This window comes from Syngnathus leptorhynchus, chromosome 9, assembly GCF_054491065.1.
Source record: "Syngnathus leptorhynchus isolate UIUO chromosome 9, UIUO_Slep, whole genome shotgun sequence".
Classification (NCBI taxonomy): Eukaryota; Metazoa; Chordata; class Actinopteri; order Syngnathiformes; family Syngnathidae; genus Syngnathus; species Syngnathus leptorhynchus.
In genome coordinates, this window is record NC_141203.1 from 4,690,320 (window position 1) to 4,713,801 (window position 23,482).

A 23,482-nucleotide genomic window follows, 5' to 3' on the forward strand; every position below is an offset into this window, starting at 1 on the left:
AATTTAAATTGTAACAAAATAAACAAACAAAAAATGCTTACATCACGTGCATCCTTTTCCCTTGATCTCACAAATATTTCATTATAGAGGGCGAGGCAGCATGGGGTGGGTGTAGCCTTCATCACAATCATATGATACTATCATCATGACGGCCTGCTGTGAAGATATCGTCTGTCACCTCATGAAAAAGCACGTACATGCTCAGTCCCTATGGGGTATAAAATTATTCATTGTTCTACTCTTTCACAAGTGCACTTTTTTCATTCATTTGCTCAAGCAGGTTTTTTGCGTCCCCTGGCGGACTTGTGGCACTCTGTAGCTAAGCAGTATGTGCTTCCTCTTTTTCCCTCTTCAAGGTCTGACGGCGGCAGCGGCGGCGGCTGCCAACGCGGCCATCGCAGAGGCCATGAAGGTCAAGAAGATCAAGTTGGAGGCCATGGGCGGCTACCATGCCAACGCAAACCACCATCACGGGGCCGACGGTGAGAATGGAGACCTCAGCTCCAGCGTCGGTGAGGACGCATATACTGGACTGTTATAAATACAGTAATTCTCAGGAACAATTGACAAACTAATCTTGAGCAAAAATAATAATTTTCAATATATTTGCAAGCTTTGCATTTTAAAGAGCAATAATTCTTAACTAACAAGTAGCTTAAAACAAATATGACGGTCTATTTTTGGAGGATTGTATTTTTCGCTGACTACGTAACCAACAGACAATAACTGAAAGGTTTTCCGACTTAGTTTTTGAAATAGGTAATGACAACTTTGGCTGCCCTTTTTTTGTAGACTGAAATAGTGTCTGATTTTCTTCCAAACCCAAACCCACTGAAAATGTATGCAACTTAAAAATAATGTCATTTCTATTATTAGAAGTGAAATACTAACATTAGCTAATTTGAGCTAGTTGAAAAGCTTTTTCAGGATCGGTTTTGTTTTCCTCACCTGACATATGAGATTGTTGTGTTGAAGGTGAGAAAAAAAACACAACACTCTTAAAGGCTAAGTGAATCTGTGAACACAATTTCCCAAAGCTATCAGCCTTTTAACAAGGCCTAATTGAATTGCTGTGAGAGCTTTGGGTTTTTTCTTCTCTCCTTTCGCTATGCGCCATTCCAATTAATTATTAGCCCTAAAATGCAGAAGGATTTTCATGATATCACACAGAAGCACTTAGTGTATTAAAGAGAACGATAATAGAGCAGATCCACCAGCCCGTTCCAAATTATTAACCAAATGTATTCCCTGTAGCTTTGGCTGCTAAATGGAAGCTTTTGGATTCACTTACTGCGACTCCTGAATACATTTCACCGGTAACACTTGACACCGCACACGAAAACAGGATGTGTTCTCAAAGCCGATTTTAACAATGCGGAATGCATAAAGCGTGAGGTCATCGCTCTGAGAGAATGGAGTGTGTAAAAAAAGAAAGACGGAAGAGAATAGGAGCGCGCGAGGTCACGGAAATAAAGATAAATGTGAGCACCAACAGCAAGGCTACGGCAATGGAGCTAATAAGAAACTCTTTTATCTTTTTACAATTTAAATGGTAACCTTGAGCCCGGCCACACTGCACTAGAATCGTAATTCTAGCCGCCGAAGGGCGGTAGCGGCTTTCAGGTGCGTCCGGCATTAGTTTGTGAGTGAAATATATGGCGGTGACGCCTCTCGGCCCCATCCACAATCAATTGGATTCTTTTTCCTTTAATATTTACCCGACGCGATGAGACCATGCTCGTCTGCATGGTGATGAACAGTCTGCCAGTGGCGTTTGAAGGTGACCTGTCAGTGAGTATGGACAAATCTCTCGCTCGCAGAAATGTAGAAAATAAATCATTAGCTCGACAGGGCCACTCTACAACCCCCGAGCGCCCACCTCCTCCTCATCTCGCCCCTGCTCTCACTCACTCTATGCGGATTTAAATCAGCTCAGATTTATGATTTGAATTAATGCTTCGTTTGGTCAAAGAAATGGTCTCGGAGACAAATGATGTTTGGTACTGAAAACCATCCTCATATTGATTACCGGGTGTCGCAGCAATCTCGTGTTTATATCAAGCACTCGCCTGTGACAGGGGTGGCCAGCAGGAGTCATCCTGATAATACGCCGCAGAGTTATTGCATCGCTTCTTCATCCGTCTCTACCCTTGGATTATATTTAATACCATTATTAAATCCACCTAAATACCAACTTGTGTGATAACAATTCAGCAACTATTTGAAAATGTCTAATGCGACGTTTTCCACTGCTCTCGACACGGCTTTACTCGATGCTAATCTCCATATGAAGTACAATTCTAGCCTACCTACCAACATACTACACTGCATCCCAGTACCACATTTGTTCAGTGTAACATACTGTCTACAAATGGATACCCTTGCATTACCTACCTATTTACTGACCTTACCCATCCATCTACCTACGTTTTTACACACCTACCTGCCTATTGTACCTTCCTCCATACCTGCTCTATCTTTGCCAACCTATTGTACTAACTAACCTATGTACGTACGTACCTACCTACCTACCTACCTACGTACCTACCCTACTGTAACTTCCTACATACCTACTGTTACCTACCTACCGACCGACTACCACCTCCATATGTACCTTCCATCTTCCCAGTGCTTTGTAACCTACCTACCTACCTACCTACCTACCTACCTACCGACCGACCTACCTACCTACCTACCTACCTACCTACCTACCTACCTACCTACCTACCTACCTACCTACCTACCTACCTACCTACCTACCTACCTACCTACCGACCGACCTACCACCTACATATGTACCTTCCATCTTCCCAGCACTTTCCAACCTACCTACCTACCTACCTACCTACCTACCTACCTACCTACCTACCTACCTACCGACCTACCGACCTACCACCTACATATGTACCTTCCATCTTCCCAGCACTTTCCAACCTACCTACCTACCTACCTACCTACCTACCTACCTCTCATACTACCTGCTTACAAAATTTTTGAAGCAGGATATATATACAAGTATATGTGACCAACCATGACATTGATATAATTGTACTGCATGGCTATATTAAATCCCGAACCTCTTGGCTACAGGTGGCTCCTCCGAGTGTTTGTGTGAGACGGCTGAAAGCCGAGCCAGCATGTGAAGGACACTCTGTTCCATTTGTAGAGTTGGATCGGCGGTCGCTGTCTTTGTGTTGATGTAAATTCAACAGCCTAAGCTTTCTCATTGCATTAAATATTCATCTCAATTAGCTTCCTGCTTGCATCAATGTTATTAATTATAAGAAAAGGAAAAACAGCCGGTTCCACTCTTAAACCAAAAAACGCAAACATCCTGAGCAAGAGGGGAAATAGTTTTGAATGTTGGGAATATGTGATGAGAGACAAAGAAATGAGAAGAGTGTTTTTTTACGGGAACGAATGGGGGTTGCCTGTTAGGAGCAGCCCTCTCAGAGCACACTGGATTGTTCCTGTGCCTCTCAGGAAATGCCACAATTACAGATCACAGACCAAGCAAAACACGTGTGGCGCTGGGCCTTGAGGGGGATAAACAGCCCCCACCACCCACTACCCTCCCCAGCTCTCCTCTGTGCACTGACCCCAGCTACAACCTTCATTACTGGGAGAGAAAATACTGTCCGCTGCCCACTAACAAACACCTGCCAATTCCATGAGAAGGAATTGTTTTTTTTCTTTCTTCTCTAGCGTGGAAGGAAAATAAAGTGTTTCTCAGAAATAGAAGTGGGAGGTAAGGATAACAATGTTCCATCTCTCCTCCTTTATTATTTTATCAACATCCATCCATCTGTCTTTTACCTCCAACTCTGCTCCCCACTTCCACCCTTCTCATTGGCCACTGGGTGCTTGCCATTCGTCCAACTCGTCACCACGCAGCTCTAATGGAGCTGAAATCCCGCTCGTAATTAGATATGGGAATTCTGACTGTCATCAGCCAGATGATGCCACCAACCAAAGAAACACAAGAGGGGACAAGACTGCTAAAATGCACCACTTCCTAATCTACTTCTGAGCAGTGGAGACTCAGGCGGTGACCATACATACTGTGCAAGACCATTTTCTTTCGCATGCCAGGCTCAAACGAATGTCCCTCCACACCAGTGGAGTTTTACGAAAAATCATTGACCACATCAAAACATATTTGCAGACTCTCACTGATGCTATAAACCCTTGACTCTTTTAAACAACAGCCCGGCAAAATACCTGCATCAGAGCTCACATAGAAGATCGACCATTTGCTTTTATCATAGAACCCAGCTAAAAGGAAGATGATTGCACTTGTGTTAATCATCAGACAATCAGATGAATACAGTAGATGATGTCAGCGTCATTGTTATTGTTAAATAGTGAGACTTCTTTTCAACACAACTAGGTTGGAGAAGTGACAGTGATTTAACGTCACGCATTTCATTCCATGTCAATGCAATCTGGAAAAAAGGCAAAACATGTATCGCAGGTGGTTTAACTAATTAGAAAACAAAGAAAGTCATTCGTGGAAAAACACCATCACTACTGTTGTGAATGGATGAAAATAAGGACTCTGATGTGTGGATTCAAGGAGAAATTAGTCATTTGAATGCCTCTGAAGTGGTACAATTCAGAATCTGTCAATTTTCCATAAAAACTATGATTCTATGCTTTAGATTCAGCTCTTTGTGTGTACTGGATGATCCCAAAAGAGAGAAAGACTAACAGGAAGTGGCACTATTACGGAGTTAAAAGCGGCACACATCATTGCTGACCTCAATGCACAGTACAATGTAGTCGAACAAGTTGCCAATAATGAACATTGTGTTCATTCTTTCTGAAAATCTGCTTTTAAAACATTCTTGGATACATCACTTGTTGGTTTTCTGACCACCACAGTTTGACCTGAGAGTGAATTAATCAAATTGTCATTACTTCCTGTAAGATTATTTCGTTCTTAATTCGACCATTGTCAGATGTGTTCAACCTTAGTTCCGCTGTCGGGTAGACATGGTAGCCTACTTGGAAATCCCAAATCACCACCTGCTCAGTTGGCGTTGTCCACGTACCTGGAATGTTGCCTGTGTGTCAGTTTAAGGGGAAAATGGCAAGACAAGGAAGAAGCATCATTTTCTCCGTTCCAGGGTCATCAGGCTAATTTCTGGCAGCCCCACCCTCATGCTTGCATGTTAACGCATTTGTCTGGGTGTGTGTGTGCATGAGAAAAGGGGGGCTCTGGCCCCTGAGAGCGCTCTGTGAGGAGACCACAGCTGTACACTCCCAGCAGCTAATTGGTCCTTATCTAGCTGTCCCATTCATCTTCATTTTTTACCAATTACTGAGCATTATCTGTGTTCTCTGTTGGGTTTGGGACTTAATCCTTTTTGGTTAAGCTGACGCTACAGCTTGCAAATTTCAAATTGAAAGGATGAAGACAGAGCATAAAGGAATGGAAGGCTGGTGGGGAGGGCAGAAGTCATGCTAAATCTAAACTAGAAAGTTCCCATTATCCTTGGCCGGTCGATAACAAATGGCATCACGTGAAGGAGAAATGTAAGGGATCAATTATCGGCGTTTATAATTCAAGTTTGCAAACACTGCAGCCGCATTGATTAGGTTATTTTTGTTGTCGTTGCCATTATTGACTTGTTAAAACCATATTTTCTCATCATCATCATGTCTGCGGTCACAGATAGAACGGTGCTTTAAGGGGAATCATTAATTATTTAAGGCGCACAGCGAGGCCTGAGTCATTGCATTCGGCCCACAAACAGCACGTAGCCTAACGCGCACCGCTCATCCAGAAGGTACATCAAGACGCGGCAATCTGGGGCAGTTAGCCTTAAATTTGCAAGATCAATGCATAACGGGGCCCCCTCCCGATATGGGGTCCGTGCTTGGTGACGCCAAAGAGCCGCCCAGAGCGAGCATAGAGAGAGAGAGAGAGAGCGCTAATTACCTGAATGTTTACCGCTCTGCTGGATAGCACTTTGGATCACATCAGCCAGTCAATTTACGTCCAAATGCTAAATGAGATGCTAGGATAGCAGTGTTTATGAATGCACATATGTGTAAATGACATTGTTATCTGATGAAAACCTTCTAAGCCCTCTCAATAATAGTCAACGTTGGAGCAACACTCATTTTACATGACAAAAAGATCTGATGACACATCAGACACAAAAAGTAGATACAAGGGAAAATTATGTAGCGTATGTGATCTAGTGGGATCATTCAATGGTTCTGCCTGTTAGAAAATGTTGCTGGCATAAGTTAGATGAAAAAATATTTGTAATAAATAGTTTTCAGACCAATTTAGTGAAATTGGATTTCTCTCATGCAAGATACCTGATGGGCGGTGACTCACTGTTTTCGTATTACTGGCCTACAGAATGCAAGTGTCCATAATCTCTTCCAAGTGAAGGCAAACAACCGATGAAAAATAAAATTATGTCATGCATTAAAAAGCATTTCCATTGGCTGCCAAAGTGTCTACACATTGCACTGCCATTTGGTTTTGCAGAAGAAAACACTCACAAACAAGCTTTGTTTTGAGAAACTAAGTGCTGACAAGCTGGATTCATATTCTCAGTCATCAATAAAGGACTAATATTATAGTTCTGTTTGATTCCCGCTCATCTTAATTGAGTGACTAAATTAGTCATTAGCGTATGAATTCGAGCATTATGAGCTCTCCCTTTAGTGTCACGTGAAAAGATCACTGAATTTATTACAGTAATACAAGTCAAATTGAATATGATTCAAAGATGAAATACAATTTTTAAAAAAAGTGACGCAAATATTTGACCAACCAGTTGCACAAACGGAGATAGGAATTAAGTTAAAACTGAATATGTTTGCAAATGCTTCTTGGGAGCCGCGCATAGCATTTGAAAGTGTTACACAGCATCACAACCTGTGATGGCAAGAGGTAGAGACGACAAAACTAAACCATCAAAACCTCTATCAAACAATTATCATGGCTCCAGTGCGTGAAGAAAAGTGTGGATCAGACGGAACACTGGGAGACGCATACTGGAGACTCTCATAGACTCAGACAGTGAAGTGATTCATCATTACCTCCTGGGAAACAAAGAAGAATGACAAGTATCTTGTTTTCAGACCAATTCTACAATGAAATCAAATAGTCTGGCCAGCATTTTAAGTATTGCCAATAAAATCATTTTTAATTTCAAGCTAAAATATTGCTACATTTTGATATCAATGATATTGTTAGCCTTAAATAAATAATAAATAATCTATTTTCGAAGACAGGTGCACAAACGTTTGGCATATATATATATACAGAGGGAGCGAGAGAGAGAAAGAGAGAAAGAGCAAGAGAGCAATGCAATGAGTTATGAATTGGCAAGGAAAAGTGTTTTTAAATCTAATAAAAAAAAACATAATAATAAACACTAAATTTGAGACTACACATTCATGTATAAGTAGTGGTATTGTGGCATGGTGTTGTGCCTGTCCACAGACGAGGCCACATGCAGCGATGCCGCGCCCGCACTCTTGACAGCAATCGGTTTGGTCACACTCTGCGCCAGCTGTCAGCCTCGGCTCCACTACTGCGATTTAATTAGTCTGTTTATGTCCTTTCTAATAATAACGCTCTCCGGGTGGAAGGACACATCCGAAGCGGCTCCAACCTGCTCTCTGCTGCGGGAAACTGGTGGCTGCTCTGTGAATGTGGGCCACCACATGGATAAGCGGATGGTGGCGAGCGCTTCCTTGTTGTTCCATCTAGACAGAATGATGGCCCTCAGGCTAATATCTAGTATCTACCCCCATTTCTACTCTATCGTAACCTTAACCATTAGGGGATAAAGCGCATGCTGACCTGATATGAGTGTCTGGGGGCAACTTCATCCATCTTCTTGCGCAGCTCTCTTGTGGGAGCCTTTTGTCGCAGGGAAGCTCTCGAGAGCGAGTGAGATTTTAGCCATGGGCTGAATGGAATTCGATTCATGAACAAGAGCTCCTTCGTAGAGTGGTTGTGTGTGAGTGGGGCACATTATTGTCTGATTTATGCATTACAGCACTGTTTTGTGTTGTGGTGCTGGGAGAAGCCGTTTAAAAGGTTCAGGAACAGAAGGGTGGCAAGGTGTTGTCAAGTGAAGACAAGATGAGCAAAGAGCTCGCTCTCTTTTCTCTCTCTCTATCTGTCTCTCTCTATCTGTCTCTCTCTCTCCCTCTCTCGGATTGAGGCCCTCGCCATCTCTCCATTAGGCTGGTGAGCCCCGTGGGAGCCAGGTGACAGATAAGTCACACGTTTTAATAGACATCTCAACAGATAAATCTGATAATCATTTCTCCTCCTTAATGAAGTTTAATGTCCTCGTTCCAATTCCTCCAACATCCATCGTCGTTGAATATGTATGACAGAGAAATGGGGAGTTGCCCGCAAAAAAACACACACAAACGCTGCGACACAACTGCAGAAACTACATTAACACGGGGGATTGATTAACCGTTATTTTCGTGATGATGCATATTGAACTGAGTTGGAGGCGGAGTTGAAAAAAAAAAGATGAGTATGGGAATGTTTGTTTAAGGAATGGATTCACATTAGACAACTGTGCAGACCAATTTTTAAATATTATATCCTGCAATCCACACAAATAAAATCTGGGATCTTTGAAATGCATCTGAAGTTAGTTCCAATCATGACGTTAATATGCATTACTTAAAGCATATTTGGAGCAGTCCTCAATTATCAGTGTTGTTTCCATAGAGGTCTGCATTAAGGTTTTTCAATTAACTAGTTTATGCAGCAGATTAAGAAAAAGTCATCACACGACAAAATGAAGCATGCTCAATTACCACCGTGTTTTTTGTTTGATAGTTATGAGATTTTTTCATGCAAATATTTATTGTAATTATGACTTTGCTGCTGTGATAGGTTAGTGATACACTACCGTCATTAATCGAGTACCCCATTAACACATTTTTTTAATGATACATTATAAGATGTGTAGAAACGATTTCATTTTCAGTTGACCGCAAGAGGCAAAATGGCCGTCCTCTGAGATGGATGAAGACGGGTAGATTTTTCTGCTTAATTTGTAATCCACAAGCACAATATTCAACACAATGCTGTCGAAACTAATAGGGGCACATAAAATATATTGGACTTCAAATGTCAGTCTTCACCTTTTAATGGTTATGCTGTATTCATTTCTGATGCCTCCAGTTTGGGTACCAAAAGGAGAATCCAGATTTAAAATTCCCGTTCAAAATAGTCAAATGTTGAGAGCTCACTGAAATTGACAGGGTCCATTAAAGCATGTCTCAATTGATGTTTTTGTTATTGTTGACGAAGTTGATCTAATAAAGTAAGAAAACATATTTCAATGTTACAACGACGTGTTATATATATTTGGAGCTCACGGAGTAGGTTGAATTTTTAGTTCTGTTGTGAGCTAAACAAGTTGAGCAATTCTGTATCACTAACATTTTATAGGAATGACAGAAAACCTTACATTGCTAAATATGTAAAATACATGCAAGATTGTAAGATTCTCATCACATGGGAATGCAGGATGAGCTCTTCCATATTGTTATTAGGCAAAATCACTTTCAATTTTGCTGACCAATTATGTTTTTTTCCTCTTCAAAGCAATCACCGTAGAAAGAGGTTGTTTTATCGTTGAAATTGTCGTATCATTACACTTGCGTGTGGCGTAATATTGCGCCGACATGCTAATGTTCCCAACTAAGCATTATCGCGTCCATGATGTCCCAGCGTGAAAGTGTCACCATTTTTACCGCATAAACTGCTTTACATTGCCACATAATCACACTCTGCATTACAGCCTGGAAACCTGCGAATCACCGCCGAAAGGTTGAATGTCGTTTATTGCGCGTATCACATTTACAGCAAGTGACATTGTCTTTTCAGATTGTGTTGATCTCTTCACTTTGCAAAGGTCAGACCCTTGCGCCGCTAAATTCAAGCTGACAGAGAAGAAGAGTGAGGAGGGGCAGGGAGGGGTTGGACAGTAGCGCAGATGCATCGCCCCCACGTCCTGGCGCTCCAATTTAATCTATCCAATTAATGAAGAATGAGCTTTAATGTTGATGATGGGTGACAACTCCACTGGTCAGTTTTTTTTTTATTCATTATTTGTGTATACCAACCGCAGACGACAATCAGGCTGCATTGACATAGCAGGTCCCCAGTTGCAATTAAGTGCCGATTTTAACTGACTATTACATGTACGCTATTTTAAAGTGACACGTTGACAATATTACTGTTTATATTTACTGAAGTGTCGACACTTCTACGAAAAAAAATTGAAAACATATCCAAGAAAACATGCCTGTTAGATTTATCATAAAATTTAATGGTCAATGCATTTTCTTGAGTTTTGACCTCCCACACATAGTTGGTAGTCACGATAGGTTAGTCGTTTGGGATGGATGTGTCATTGATCAGTGTATTTTGGTCATGTTAAGATTGGAGTGATGGTGTTTACGGCATAAAACAACAAAAACGATGTTGAGGTATACACGTTCAATTGTCAGATGTCATGAAACATAACTCCTGGCAGTTTGTTTTGGTTGTGTTGGCATAGTAAAGCTTACACCACATCATTCACTCATAAACCGTGTCTTCGCAATACTAATTTATGTAATTAAAAACTTGCTATCCACCAGATGACCACATGAAACCCTAACCGCCATTCAACCCTCGGCGTCCATTTTCCTGCCCGTCCGATATGACAGCGGAGTGGGCCGTGATTGATAACGCTTGTCGATTTATTTCATTTGGGGAGCCTTAGTCAAATGACAACGGCTTGTCATTGACTGAAAGCAATCTTTTTAAAAGGGGGGAGCCTTTGCTAAGTATCAGATGAAAATGATTCCTCTGTCTGCTTGGGTGTCACTGCTGGAGCTTTATTGATTGGCCTTGAATATATTGCAGCCACTGCAGTAACAGCTGCTGCTAATATCTACGCCCTGCTTACACTCTGCACTCTTGTCCACGGCACTCTTCATGCCATTGTCGCTTATCGCAGACTCTCTTTTTCCCCCTGATGTGGCAAATTTATCAGAAGTGACGTGACGCAAATATAAAAAATGGGCCCAAATTAGAGGAGCTGCTCCTCCCGGGAACCCGTTTTGCTGTCGGAACGTGAAGACGCTAACCAGAGCCGCCATTGTCTCCTACGCTCTGCGTTATCAAACGCTGGGATGTTGGCATTGCCTGGTAAAGGTCATTTACTGTAATGAGATTTGCCACATGCGAACATATGGCACGATTACTGAGCCCTGTTCATTAACATTTGCAGCTAAGAGCCAGACAAGAAAAGCGCTTCAAGGCAGACAAAAATTTGTCTTGCACATTCTTTTCCCTCAAAGATTTCTTGCATCAAAACAATACCTTTTTTTCCAGAACACGAATGAATAGAAACATGAGATAATCCGCATAATTGGGGAAAAAAAACGGCCAGGGTGCACTCAGTATAATAAATATAATTTCACACTCAACAGTAATAAAAAAAAAGAATAAACAAAATAACTTTTTTGAGTGGGAATTGAACCCACATTGCCTGCATTGAATTCGCTCAAGTAAACCACAACACCTTCAGTCAGGTCAACATTTTCACCTAAAAAAAAAAAGAAAAGATTATGGTCAATAAACATTAACATTTCCAGCAAAGAGCCAGACAGACAGCACAAACGCGTGGCTTGCGCTGGAAGGCCAAAACGTGTTTTGCATTTCCTACTCAAAGATAGGAAGAACTTTTTTTTTCCCTCCCCTCTGTCACATAGATGATGGATCTTTCTATTTCCCCTTTCAAGAATGCATGCCATTAGAGCGCCGGGATTTTAAATGATCCCATAAAAGTTAGCCCGATACACTTAAAGGACAAACACCTCTGTCTGGCTGATAATTTCGACCACATGTTACACTCCGCTGCCTCTCAGAGGAAAGCAATTATTCTATAGCTCATCAAATCTGAAATATTTTCTTTCTTATCTCGGCTAGCTAACATCCCTGTGCTTGAAAATGCTTGAAGTTTAATTGGTTGAACTCGGGCTGGACCTCTGACTGATCAATTAACTGTTTGATCAACTAATGACCAATTAACTGCTTTTTGAATATTATTTTTGATGAGATGGGCGAATAGCTCTGTTCTGAAACAGGTTTCAATGTCATATTGCGCAGAATATCACATAGCACAGATCTGCCGAGGCTGTAACTCCGCTCATCATCGCTGAAGTCGTTTTGGTTTTCTTTAGACAGCAAACTAGTTGAGGGTGTCCACAGTGCCTCTGTGGTGTGCAGCCAAATGGTGCATTCAATTAATTTCCCTTTAAAATGTAGAACTAAATAATGTTGAATCTTTTTTTGTATATTTTTTATGGGGGGGGGTGTTAGTATCAACCATCCTTTCCCAAACACAATTTTGGGTTCCCAATATGTACTGTACTTTAGTTCGAGTAGCTGAAGTTGATACCATACACATTAAAAGTCATAGATTCATCATCTCGTGCAAAAGTTAGTCTACGGCTTTGCCCTAGCTCAGAACGTGGCTGTAATATACAGTCTCCACTTTGCTGTAATACCCTGTTTTTCTTGCAGACCTTTTGTGTAACTCTGTGCGTTGCAGCTACTCAACTGTTTGCAAGCAGAAAGCCAGCCACTGCAATTCATTTGTGTAGCTTTAAAAAATGGTTTTTGTGTTCTTTATCATCAACATACAAGTATCTGTACATTTTAAGGTAATACTTGATGTAACGGATGTATATTTCAGGACTATATTTGACCAGTGGACCACCGTTCTGTTCAAATTGCTAGTTTTTAATACTAATGTAAAATGTACATTATTCAGCTTGTTGATACACCTCAGCTTGGTTTGTCTCCATCTGGCCTGTGGAATGTAAACTATATTGTTTGCATGTGTTTCGTCTCAGGTCGTCTTTGCGTGCACCTATAGCACATTATTATCTAAGGCTTCATGTTTATGTCGTCTTGGCGGCATCCGTTCCCTCGTGTGTGTGTGTGCTCGTGTAGGACGTATTTAACAAAGGCAACATGTTTGCTTTATGATCAACATTAAGTGCGTCAACACAAAAGCTTTTCTTCCGAGCTGCGTTCAATGACACTGTGGGGCTGTGGGTGGCTACATCAAAGCCAGATACCTTCCTCCCACCATAATGAGAACCAGGACTCGCCTGCCTGGACTCGACCCGCCATCTGCGTGTATGCGTCTGTGTGTAATGTAAGCGTTCTAAGTGGTAGCACAACTCCAGACAACACAACACCTTTATGGAGGTTTTCGCTGTTTGATGTCGTGTCCGCCAGGCTTCCAAAAACGATGGCTCCGGTAATTTTTTTCAGCGGCATGAACAGTTCTAATAAAGATGAAGAGCTGATTAGTGCTCGAGACCGCTAAACGTCCCAGTATTCATTTCCTCTTAGGGCCGCGCAAATGGTTGCTATGACCACAACAAAGGCTGTTCATAGCTCACCTTTGTTGCCAAAATACAACATGGGGGCATTTTACAAGTTCACTTAAATGAGGACTGCCTTGTTTACGCCCTTCAGGAGAGAGCGTGAATGGGCTTCTGGGAAATTAGCCTGCCATCAGCTCTAAACTCAACTTTGCAGAGAATCATATAGCACTATATAAAATAATTAACTCGGACGGCTATTTTTTGTGCTCATTCTCTGATTCTTTCATTTTTTTTGTGCAGTTACTGATATATCAAGAAAGATTGTTTCACGTCAACTATTTTTCAGAAAATTGTTTATCGAAGCTAACTGACGTGTTAGATTTTTGCAGTATTTTTAAAGCAGTTGTGTTCTTTTTTTCCCCCCCTTATTAATGAAGATATACCGGCATCTCACCATTTTTTGCAAGAATCCAACTTTGATGCGCTCAATTAAAGTCAGACTGGGATTGAACTGCGTACAGAGCGGTGACTCAGTCCATTCGCCAGCATAGTGGAATGTTCCTATTGAGTTTGACAGGATCAGAGAGACGGAAGAAGTGTCTCAACTCGGAACAACCAAACGGCTTAGTGGTCAAACAAGTCGGGCCTTTGTCTCGTCCAATTGAAATCAAACTCAAAGGATAACCACCAGGAATGTTTGTCTAGGATGCATTGTTCAGATGCTCCAAACAAAGACAGATAGGCTTTAAACAAGGCATTTAATTAGCGCCAGATCCCGAGCTCGAGCGGCGCCAACCAATTAGACATTCCTCAGGCGTGTGCGGGCCCTATTTCACAGATCCTCTCCGGTGCTGTCTCATACAGTACATCTCCTGCCGTCCAGTTAAGAGAAGGTAAATAGCCCAAGACAGACAGCTTCATTAGCCAGCGTCTGAAAAGCGTCGGGGCAGATTGTCGCTTAAATAGTCCGCCGTTACTGTGGGCCCAGCCGGCGACCTCTGATCAATTACAGCTGACATTATTGTTTGTCGGGAACCTTTTTTTCCCCTTTTATTCCTCGGAAAACACGATCAGACTAGAGCTTTGCCTGGAAATGTAATCTCCCCCTTCTCTCTTTGCGCTTCCTCGGCTCCACAAACAATAAATCATTCCATTGAAGAGATAATAAAGTGCCAAGTAGGATCTAGTTTAATTTTTGTCAGGGGAAATCTGCCTGCAACAAAGTTAGAAGAGTAAAAGGCTTCCGCTTTCCTTGTTCTCATATATTCGAAAGGCAGACTTCCTGTTTATATTAAGATTGATGGTGGCGGGTTATCATTTCTGTCCACCACGTAGCCAACAGCTCTATTTAATCATTTTAAAACGTTCTATCTTTTGTTTGGATTTTTTTGACAACATGCAATTTGAAATTTGCCATAACAAGCCCTTTACAGTAATTGCACTCTCACTGAGGGCTGTTTTAATTCACTCTGTTCGTCCCCGCCGATTCCGATCTTTGCTTAGCCAGGCGTGAGCATAATAGCTTAGCTGTTTGTCGGTATTAAGTGATTTGTTGTTTTAATGACGACACATCAGTGTTCACCTTTGAGGCTCCCTCAGGCTCACTTCCGGTAAATGACTCCAAACGCTTTGTTTACGCATAGCGGGAATTCGCTTCTTCATCACTTCTAAACTTTAATGCTGGAAATTGCAATAGCAACGTGTATTGCACGAATTTAGTAGCAGAGTATATCATTATACAGCTGACGAAGGGATATAAAATTTTGCGATGAGTTTGAAGTTAAAACTGCAGTATGTAACTTTTTTAGTTTTCACCCAAGCCACTACTAGAGGTGATTAAGGATATCAGCTCCTATAAGATCTTGCTGGTTTTTTTTATTATTTTTTTTATACAGTGTCGATTGGCGACTTTCCCTCTACAGTTGCTGGTGCACCGGAAATTACAGAACAGAAATTATGCATTCTACCTAATAATGGGCAGACCTTGACTAACTATGTATTATTTTGTATTTATGTGGGAGAAAACCATCATATATTAATTTCCTCAGCCGGGTATTCCATCTTTTTCCCCCCACCGGCTGTCCAAATGATTGTTTGTCTTGGCTAATCAACAGGAAGCAGTGTGTGTCGCTTGACCATACGCAGGCAAAAGTAAAGGAAGCTGCAAAAAATGTTCATGACCCTACAATGAAAATGAAAATAAATGAAAACAATCGAATATGCCTACAGCACTGAACTTTACTCCGACTATACCCATGCAAGTAATTGATTCTGATGATTCCTGCCTCTGCTTAGCTAGTCTGACAGAGACATATTCTCGAGTTTGCTATTTTTTATGATTGTTTAATGAGAAAAAAAATACTACTTTACTAGAAGAAAGTCACCACTTACACGATGACACCTCTAAGGTTGAATCCTTTTCAACCTGCAATTTGAAACCATTGTTTTTCACTGCAAAAAATGGAAATAGAAACAATCCATTCAAGGGGCTGTCACGACCAGACATGTCTTACGTAACATTCGTGTTATTACATATCAATCAACAAACAAACAAACAAAAAATCGTATCTCACCTATCACCTGTATCCTCTCAATCAGCAACAAACCGAAACATGCAAGGCCTTGTTGGCCTGTAGCAGATTCCCCTTCCCTCCTTTCAATGGGCTTTTGGGTGTGGGTGGGCAGTTTTGGACAAGGCGGACATGAAAGGTGCTGGGCAGTCGCTGAAAGCGACACTAATACCTTGAACAGAGGTGATGTATTTCGCCTCAAGGACAAGTGGTGGCGAGCTCTTCATGTATTTGGAAAGGGAGGACGTATTTGGCCCTGAGTGTAATGCAACCTACCTGAGAGGCCCTTGAGGAGCCTTGAATGGTTGATGGGTTGCCAAGACCCTCTCCATGATGTCCTACATTAAGCACCTCCGCAATCAGACTTTCCTTTTTTTGCTTATTTGTTTGACTTAAGCTTTGCCTGCTGAGCAGTAATTGATTCAGTCCGAGCGCTGATGCAAGGTGCTTGCTTTAATCTTTTATATTGTTTGGGAATACTCTCCACCGAGGCATCTTTCTTATGGAAATCAATGCTTGCTTTTGGAAAAAAGAGCCCTTTCATTTCCAACCAGTGTCCTTCTCTTTAGAGTTGTCGCCATGCCGATCTCCTTGCCCTTAAGCGACTGATGTTTTGTCTGGGTTTTTTTTTTTTTTTTTTGCACATCAGCTTTTTTTTTTGTATTACCTTGAACCAGTCTGCCAAGTGAGAGAGAAAGAAAAAGGACGGAAAAAAAACAACAACAAAAAAAGCTCAATCAGTATCCGAGTGTCTATGAGGTTGTCTTTAAAGCGAGTTGCGCAGGAACCAGACCAAACTGTTCACAGTCCCGTTTGATCCTCAGCCGTTCAAAGTCCCTGTCGAGAGGAGTATGGACGGACGATAGGGAGGGGTGGGGGTGGGGGCTGGTGGGGGACAGAGATACCTAACTGTGACCTTGTAGAAGTTGCCATGTTTTCATGAAAGAAGCACAGCACACTGCTAACTACGAACCCCCCGTGGTATCTTTATTATTCCACGCTCTTTTCCGTTTAAACGTCTTCAATTTCCCCCAATTAGGCGTCCATCGGCGGACTGCAATTGAATAATTTAAAAGATACGTCTGAAGCCGCAATGTGTATAGATCTAAGAGGTAGTGAAATTCCTTCATTATGCCGACTGATGGGCTGCTATAATTAACCTTCGTCGGGTTTATCATTAGTGTACTTAACTAGTCATGGCGGCTTTCAAGATTTCCTTTGTTTTTAGTGCCGTTTTTATATTTAAATATTAAGGCCATTTCCATAATATTCCCGTATTTTTTATTCATCAGAGAATAATTGATTCCTTTTTATTGCTGTGTAAACTTTGGTGTGTGAACGACTGTGGATAGTTTTTATCCCCCATTTTCTTTATTATTGCGTTCCTTCTCAATTGTTAACGCATAGTAAAACATTGATGTCGATTATGTTAACATGGAGAATTATTCAATTGCTCCAACTTAAATGTTATTGGACTTTTTAAAGAGTATTTCAGGGGTGGGGAATTGCAGAATTAACAGCATCAGGAAATATCTTTCGGCAAATTCCGTTTCCCCCTCGTGAATATTAAACCCGTGATACGCATCGTTGAGTAACCAACGACCTCTTCTTCACATCATGGCAGGCCTGGAACTGCCCTTCATGATGATGCCTCACCCGTTGATCCCCGTCAGTCTGCCGCCGGCTTCCGTCACCATGGCCATGAGCCAGATGAACCACCTCAGCACCATCGCCAACATGGCTGCTGCGGCGCAGGGCCAGAGCCTGCCTTCCAGAATGGTCACCTCTGTCATTAAGGTGAGTTATTATTTACATATAAGATGTTTATTTTAAATATCTGCCCTGATTTGACAAAATATAAGTCACCACAAAATTTTACTACTTAAGCCTGACGTATGCAGCCCTCCATAATTACTGCCCCTGTGGTTAGATGTGTTAAAAGACTTCAATTATTTTTTACTGTTCTTCTTGACATGTTCGATATGTCGAAAAAAAAAACTGTTTTTCTGATGAAAAAGTGCATCTACTATTTCTTTTAGTATGGTTGCTGTTTATATCGTCACAGAACACAATAATCTGTGGGTGTCAAAAGACCAGAAGAAAAGCTCTAAAATGGCTGTGTGATATGTGGAAATCTGCTTTGAAAATGGCTGGCATCAAATGAGCTAAATATGAACTATATTTGGTGGATTTTAACTCCATGTTATTGTTAGTTTGTATGCAATGTAAAAAAATGAGCTAACCACTTTATTTTTAAACTTAAAAAATGTCTTTGATCATTAACAATGAAAGCTAATGGATATACTGTATTTATTTTAGGGCTGTGTGTTGTCACTGCAGGGTTTGCAGGAGCGCATGCAAGACAGTCCATCCCCTGCCCCGTCCTTGGAGGACCACCGAAGGCCCGGCAGCCACCCGTCGTCTCACCGCAGCAGCAGCGTGTCGAGCTCGCCCGCCCACACGGAAAGCTCTTCAGATAGGATACGTATGTCAACTCGTGATTAAACATTGCACTTTTTTAAAACGCGTTCTCATAGCCGCCCGACAACTTTACTGTCCACAGCGCCACACCACAATGGCCTGTCTATGAACCAAGCTCTGCTGGGGCTGTCCCCCAACATCCCGCCTGGGCCGAAAGAGGGAGACCTGGCCCATGACATGAGCCATGAAGCAAAGAGGATGCATGCAGAAAAAGGTAAGTCTGTTTTTCATCACTATTTTTGGATTATATTGATTAATTCAAAAATCAATTTTTAAAGGAATACAAATTAGTTGTACACCACATTGTCGAGTGGTCACATAAGAGTGTACAAGGGATGTTATCATTAAACATACATACATCAGATCAAACCTTACTACTGTACAGGGACGTCATTTTCCAACTTGTGGTAAATCTCCACAGTTTAATTTCTGAGGTACGACTGTTTTGGTTTGCAACAAATACGCTGAACAATTGTGTAAACAACTATGTTGAAGTAAGTTTTTTTTTTCCTTTCCTAGTTGAAGTAGCCATTTATTGCTATGAATCAATTGAGAAGCTGTCTATTAAGGTAGGGGCCACTATTTGAGGAAATGTAATACACAAAGGTTCTGCCTCAAGCTAATTGCTGGGCTGCAAGGTGTGAAAGGTCAAAATGTTGTCAGATAACAGAGCTTGTTAAAGATGAATTAAAGGTCAGGAAATTAATCTGAAAATTGATCTAAAAAAAGTGAAAGGTGATGTAAAAAAAGAGTTTCATCTCCAAGTCATTATAAACCGTTACATGCAAGGTAATTAGTTTTCTGTCTTCTTATGGAATTTTTGGGAGATATTGCTACATACCTCAAAGATTGGCCCCATTGATTCTGTGTCTCAATTATCAGTTCATAATTATAGCATCATTGATTTAAAACAAATAATAGCCTCCTTGTTTCTCATCAATGATAAAACATGTAGTAACTACGTATAATTACCAAAAAAGCAACACCAGAAGCAATCCCTCATATGCATTGAAGACTTGTTACGTGTTTGTTTGAATCCTTCTTATTTAAAATTATGTTTTCTACTTGAGATCAAATTGAACATACTGGTAATATTTGTAGTTGTGTATTTAAACACTGCTGGCCACTATTTGCCAAAATATGGCAACCAATTATCTTTAAACTTTTTAGAAGTGTGATGAGTGTGATGAAAGTCAGGATAATGGTGCAAAAGGTGAATTTGTCTCTGAATAATTCATCCATCTCAAGGTTTAAAATTCAATTTAAAGTAGGATGTGAGTATCGACAAAGGTGCACCATTTACTGTATATTGCTGATCCAAATTAGGAGTTGGAGCTCTGCTATTGCGTTACTAAACTCAAATTAATTGATATTACCACAAATTTTCATTCCCATTTGCTTCACACATGGGAGTGGATATGTTCAAGAAATGTATCACGGTCATATCATACAGGCTTGAATAGTTTTATTAATTGCTGTCAAGATTTTTCATTATGAAATGAAAAAAAAGGAAAATGGTCTATAGTCATAGAAAGTGAAGCAAATAATAGATTTGTAGTATTCTCCATTGGTTTGAAGGGAGCAGTGTAGGTTGTGATGCTGTGCTCAGGGTGAAGCGGGGTGGGGCGAGGTGATAATGATACGAGAACCACTGTGGAAATCATCACCGGGATCCACTTTGCTCCCTGTTGAATAGTCTGACATGAAAATCACTATTAGCCTTTCACTCGCAGCCTGTGAAGCAGTGCATCGGAATAATTAGCAGGATCATGAACACAATTTATGGGTCACCAAAAGTGTGTGTGTAATGTGTGTATTTTCAACAGATCCTCCTAATACAGTAATGGTATGAATCTTGGAAGACATAACACATGACATGCCATTATTTTTTTTTTAATGTCCAATTTTGTCTACTACGAGTAAGACACAAATGAAATAATGTGCAGCTTTCTTAACAATACAGTATATGCAATGATATACCACATTTAGATAGTAGCATATTTAGAACAAAGATCTAAAGGATAAAAGCAGCTGTCTCAGTGTGAATAAACCTCTTTCTCTCCACTTGAAACACTTTTTATTGGTCATTACCATTTTAACAAAATTATTAAAACATTTGATCAAATAGGATAACAAAAGAACATCAACAATAATGGTAATAACAATGATAATGTTAGAAACCATATTGAGCAATGTGATAAATGTTTTTGATTGGCTATGGGCATTTTAAAAACAATGTAATTTTGAGGAATAATAAAAACTGTGATTATATTAATAATTATAATATATCCCTAAAACCTGCTTCAATGTGTAGTTTTTATAAAGACAAAAAAATACTAGTTCTGTATTAAAAAATAATAAGAAAAATCCTAATCATTTTAATCAAACATTGTTTCTCGCTTTTGTGTAAACTCAACACACACCTCTATTAAGTTGTGACCTAAAGATGTGTCAAAGTATAGTCTCGGGTCAAGGTTATAGTCAAAGTTAACAGAGTTTAGTTTAGATGTGGCCAGAAAATGGACACAAGGGATCCATAAAAGACAGACGAATGGGGGCTAACAGTCCAAGAGCAATTCCAACCAAGTGACCCTCACGCATTTTACACACTCCGCGTTGACAATTCCCGATATGTCGCCAGACTTTATTAGGATTCTGCTCTCTTCTGAGGTCTTGCACTATGGGGTAAAAAAAATATTTATTTTTGTAGTTTTTTATGAAATAACCCATTAATGCAGAGGAGTGCAACCAAATTAGTTAGCAATTTGCTGAGCATGAATTAATGAAGAGAGCTCCTCGCCGCTCGCACAGTTGTAATTTTCATAATAACCCCGGAACCTTTTATTTGGCAGCTTGTTTAGTTTTTTCGTTTGAAGGTTTTCATTAGTCTAATGAGGACTGCACAAGGGCGAGCAGTCAGCACAATTTACATGAGGAAGCTATCATAATAAATGAGGCAATTTGAATAACATGCACAGGTTTATGCAGCGAGATAAGAGAGATGGTCGCCACCACCGGCCGATACATTAAGAACTAACTAATAACCAAAGTAATTCCAATAAAAGCTTTAAGTGAAGGGAATAAAATTAATGATAGATATAGTGAACTGTAACGATATTACACGATGCGTTAGATGAATAAAATAAACCATTGTTCAGGAGGCTTTGTTTATGGCCAGCTTTTTAATTAGGGCCCCGTTTGTCACGTTGGTTTGTTTAGAGATAGCATTCCGATAGTTTAATGATATCGCCCCCACTTGTTTGATCTTTACGATCCTGGCCGAGCGCTCAATTAATCTTGTGCACAGCGGGAACGCCAGAGAAACGTCCCCATTTAAATAGGAATCCCAAAAAGATGTTGCAATGTCATCTAGTGGCAGGACAAAGGCTGTTTGTTGTCAAGCTTTTTTCCGACGTTGTGTCACCTAGCGCAGACAAGCCAGATGGTCCTGGGTTGTTGTTGTTTTTTTCTGTCTTTGGGCCCCAAAAAAAGTTCTGGATAAAAAAAACAAGGATAGTGAGATTAGATGATGTTTATTGTTTAAAGTATAAAGTTCTCACATGTGACTAATTGAACAGCTTCAAACGAGAAGAGCCTCTGTCTTGTGAAAACAGCAGGTAGCCTCGGCAAACAAGGGGGGGACATTTGAAAGCCTTTGGCTGTAAAACCCACTCCGGACATCAAACGGCTTGACATCATTTCATTTCTTTGGGTGAGCGTGTTTGAAATGCCAGCCATATGCATGTACTTCGAACCATTCATGTGAATTCCATGGGGGGGGGGGGGGGGGGGGGGCGTGTTTTGCCAACAATAAGTTACACCTATCTTCAAGAGTTGCTGAAATGTCGGACAGTTTTTTTTTTTTTGGTTTAGTCGCCTCAAGGCTAGGCTAGAATAACAAGCTAAAAATAGTATAACATTATTTGATGGTTGAGATGAGTGTGTTGCTTAGATTGAGGCAGATAAAGGTTTGCCTGATGTGTTTTGAGATACAAAACTGATTGCGTGATGGTTACACAGCAATATATGAAGTATGTTTGGGTTTTAGAAACATAACCTACTATATAACAAAAACGTAAACAAACGTATTCCTTCGCTCAACTTGGAGCAGAAAAATATATAATATTTTTGAGTGATTAAATGTATGGGTTAATTTTGTGTTTGGGAAACTGTCACACAAAAAAAAGAATGTTTCCCTACAGAAGTGATTGATTACATATTGTTGACCACCAGAAACCAAAACCAGAAGTCTGACACCCAAATGTGTCATGGCAAACCACATAATGATGCACTCATCATTTAGTAATCACAAGAATGTAAACACAAAGGAAATTGCCATAAGGAGATAAGCATAAGATAAAAAAATAAAAACTTACACCGCAGTGTAAACAGGACATCCTGCTAACTGCTAAAACCAAAGACGTGTCACCAGTCTAATCAGTAGTTTCATCACCAAAATGATTTTTGAGCATTCAAAAGCATACAGCTTCCTTCTGTTAGCTGCCAGTGCTATCTGTTTTTGAACTACAAGGTTTTGGGAGCAGAGGTCAAGGTACAAATGACACACTCGTGTGGCAGGGCAGGTCATCAAGGATGCTGAGGAAAAAATTACCAATTCGACTTAAAGCCCCACAAGAGAACTTTTCAGGTTTCGTTGATTAGCGCCATATGGACAAAAGCGGTTGTGTTTATGCCTGAAGACGAACGTTTCGGTGTTGTGAAATCCTGTGCTTATTAATTGCAAATACGTCTTTGTTCATTTATCTATGCCAGTGTTGTATAGTGACAGGCAAAAGAAAGGCGCCCCTATTAGAAGGTACAATGAACCTGTTTATCCACCTGTTGCTATTCATACCAAAAAAAGTAACAGCTTACTAAGGTGCTCTCAACTAATTTCACATTGAGTAAGTCACACTAGAGTGAGTTAAAAGCAACACTGAAGTGTGTCTTGCAGTAAGTCTTAGACCAGAGTTCATTTACTGTGTTTACAGATGTCTAACTCAACCCCACCAAACCCAACTAGAGTCCCA

At 40.6% G+C, this 23,482-nt stretch overlaps 1 protein-coding gene across 3 annotated transcripts in view; it reads left to right on the plus strand.

The window, feature by feature from the left end:
* dachd (dachshund d) overlaps positions 1 to 23,482 on the plus strand; it is a 112,112-nt gene that overhangs the window by 69,208 nt on the left and 19,422 nt on the right. The window contains exons 3-6 of one of the 3 annotated variants that reach the window (XM_085920060.1): positions 357 to 512; positions 17,596 to 17,768; positions 18,312 to 18,456; positions 18,535 to 18,666. In XM_085920060.1, coding sequence (XP_085776186.1) covers positions 357 to 512; positions 17,596 to 17,768; positions 18,312 to 18,456; positions 18,535 to 18,666 — 606 coding nt within the window. Of the gene's footprint in view, positions 1 to 356; positions 513 to 17,595; positions 17,769 to 18,290; positions 18,457 to 18,534; positions 18,667 to 23,482 lie in introns of all 3 variants that reach the window. The other 2 variants (XM_085920059.1, XM_085920061.1) reach the window with 2 other exon arrangements.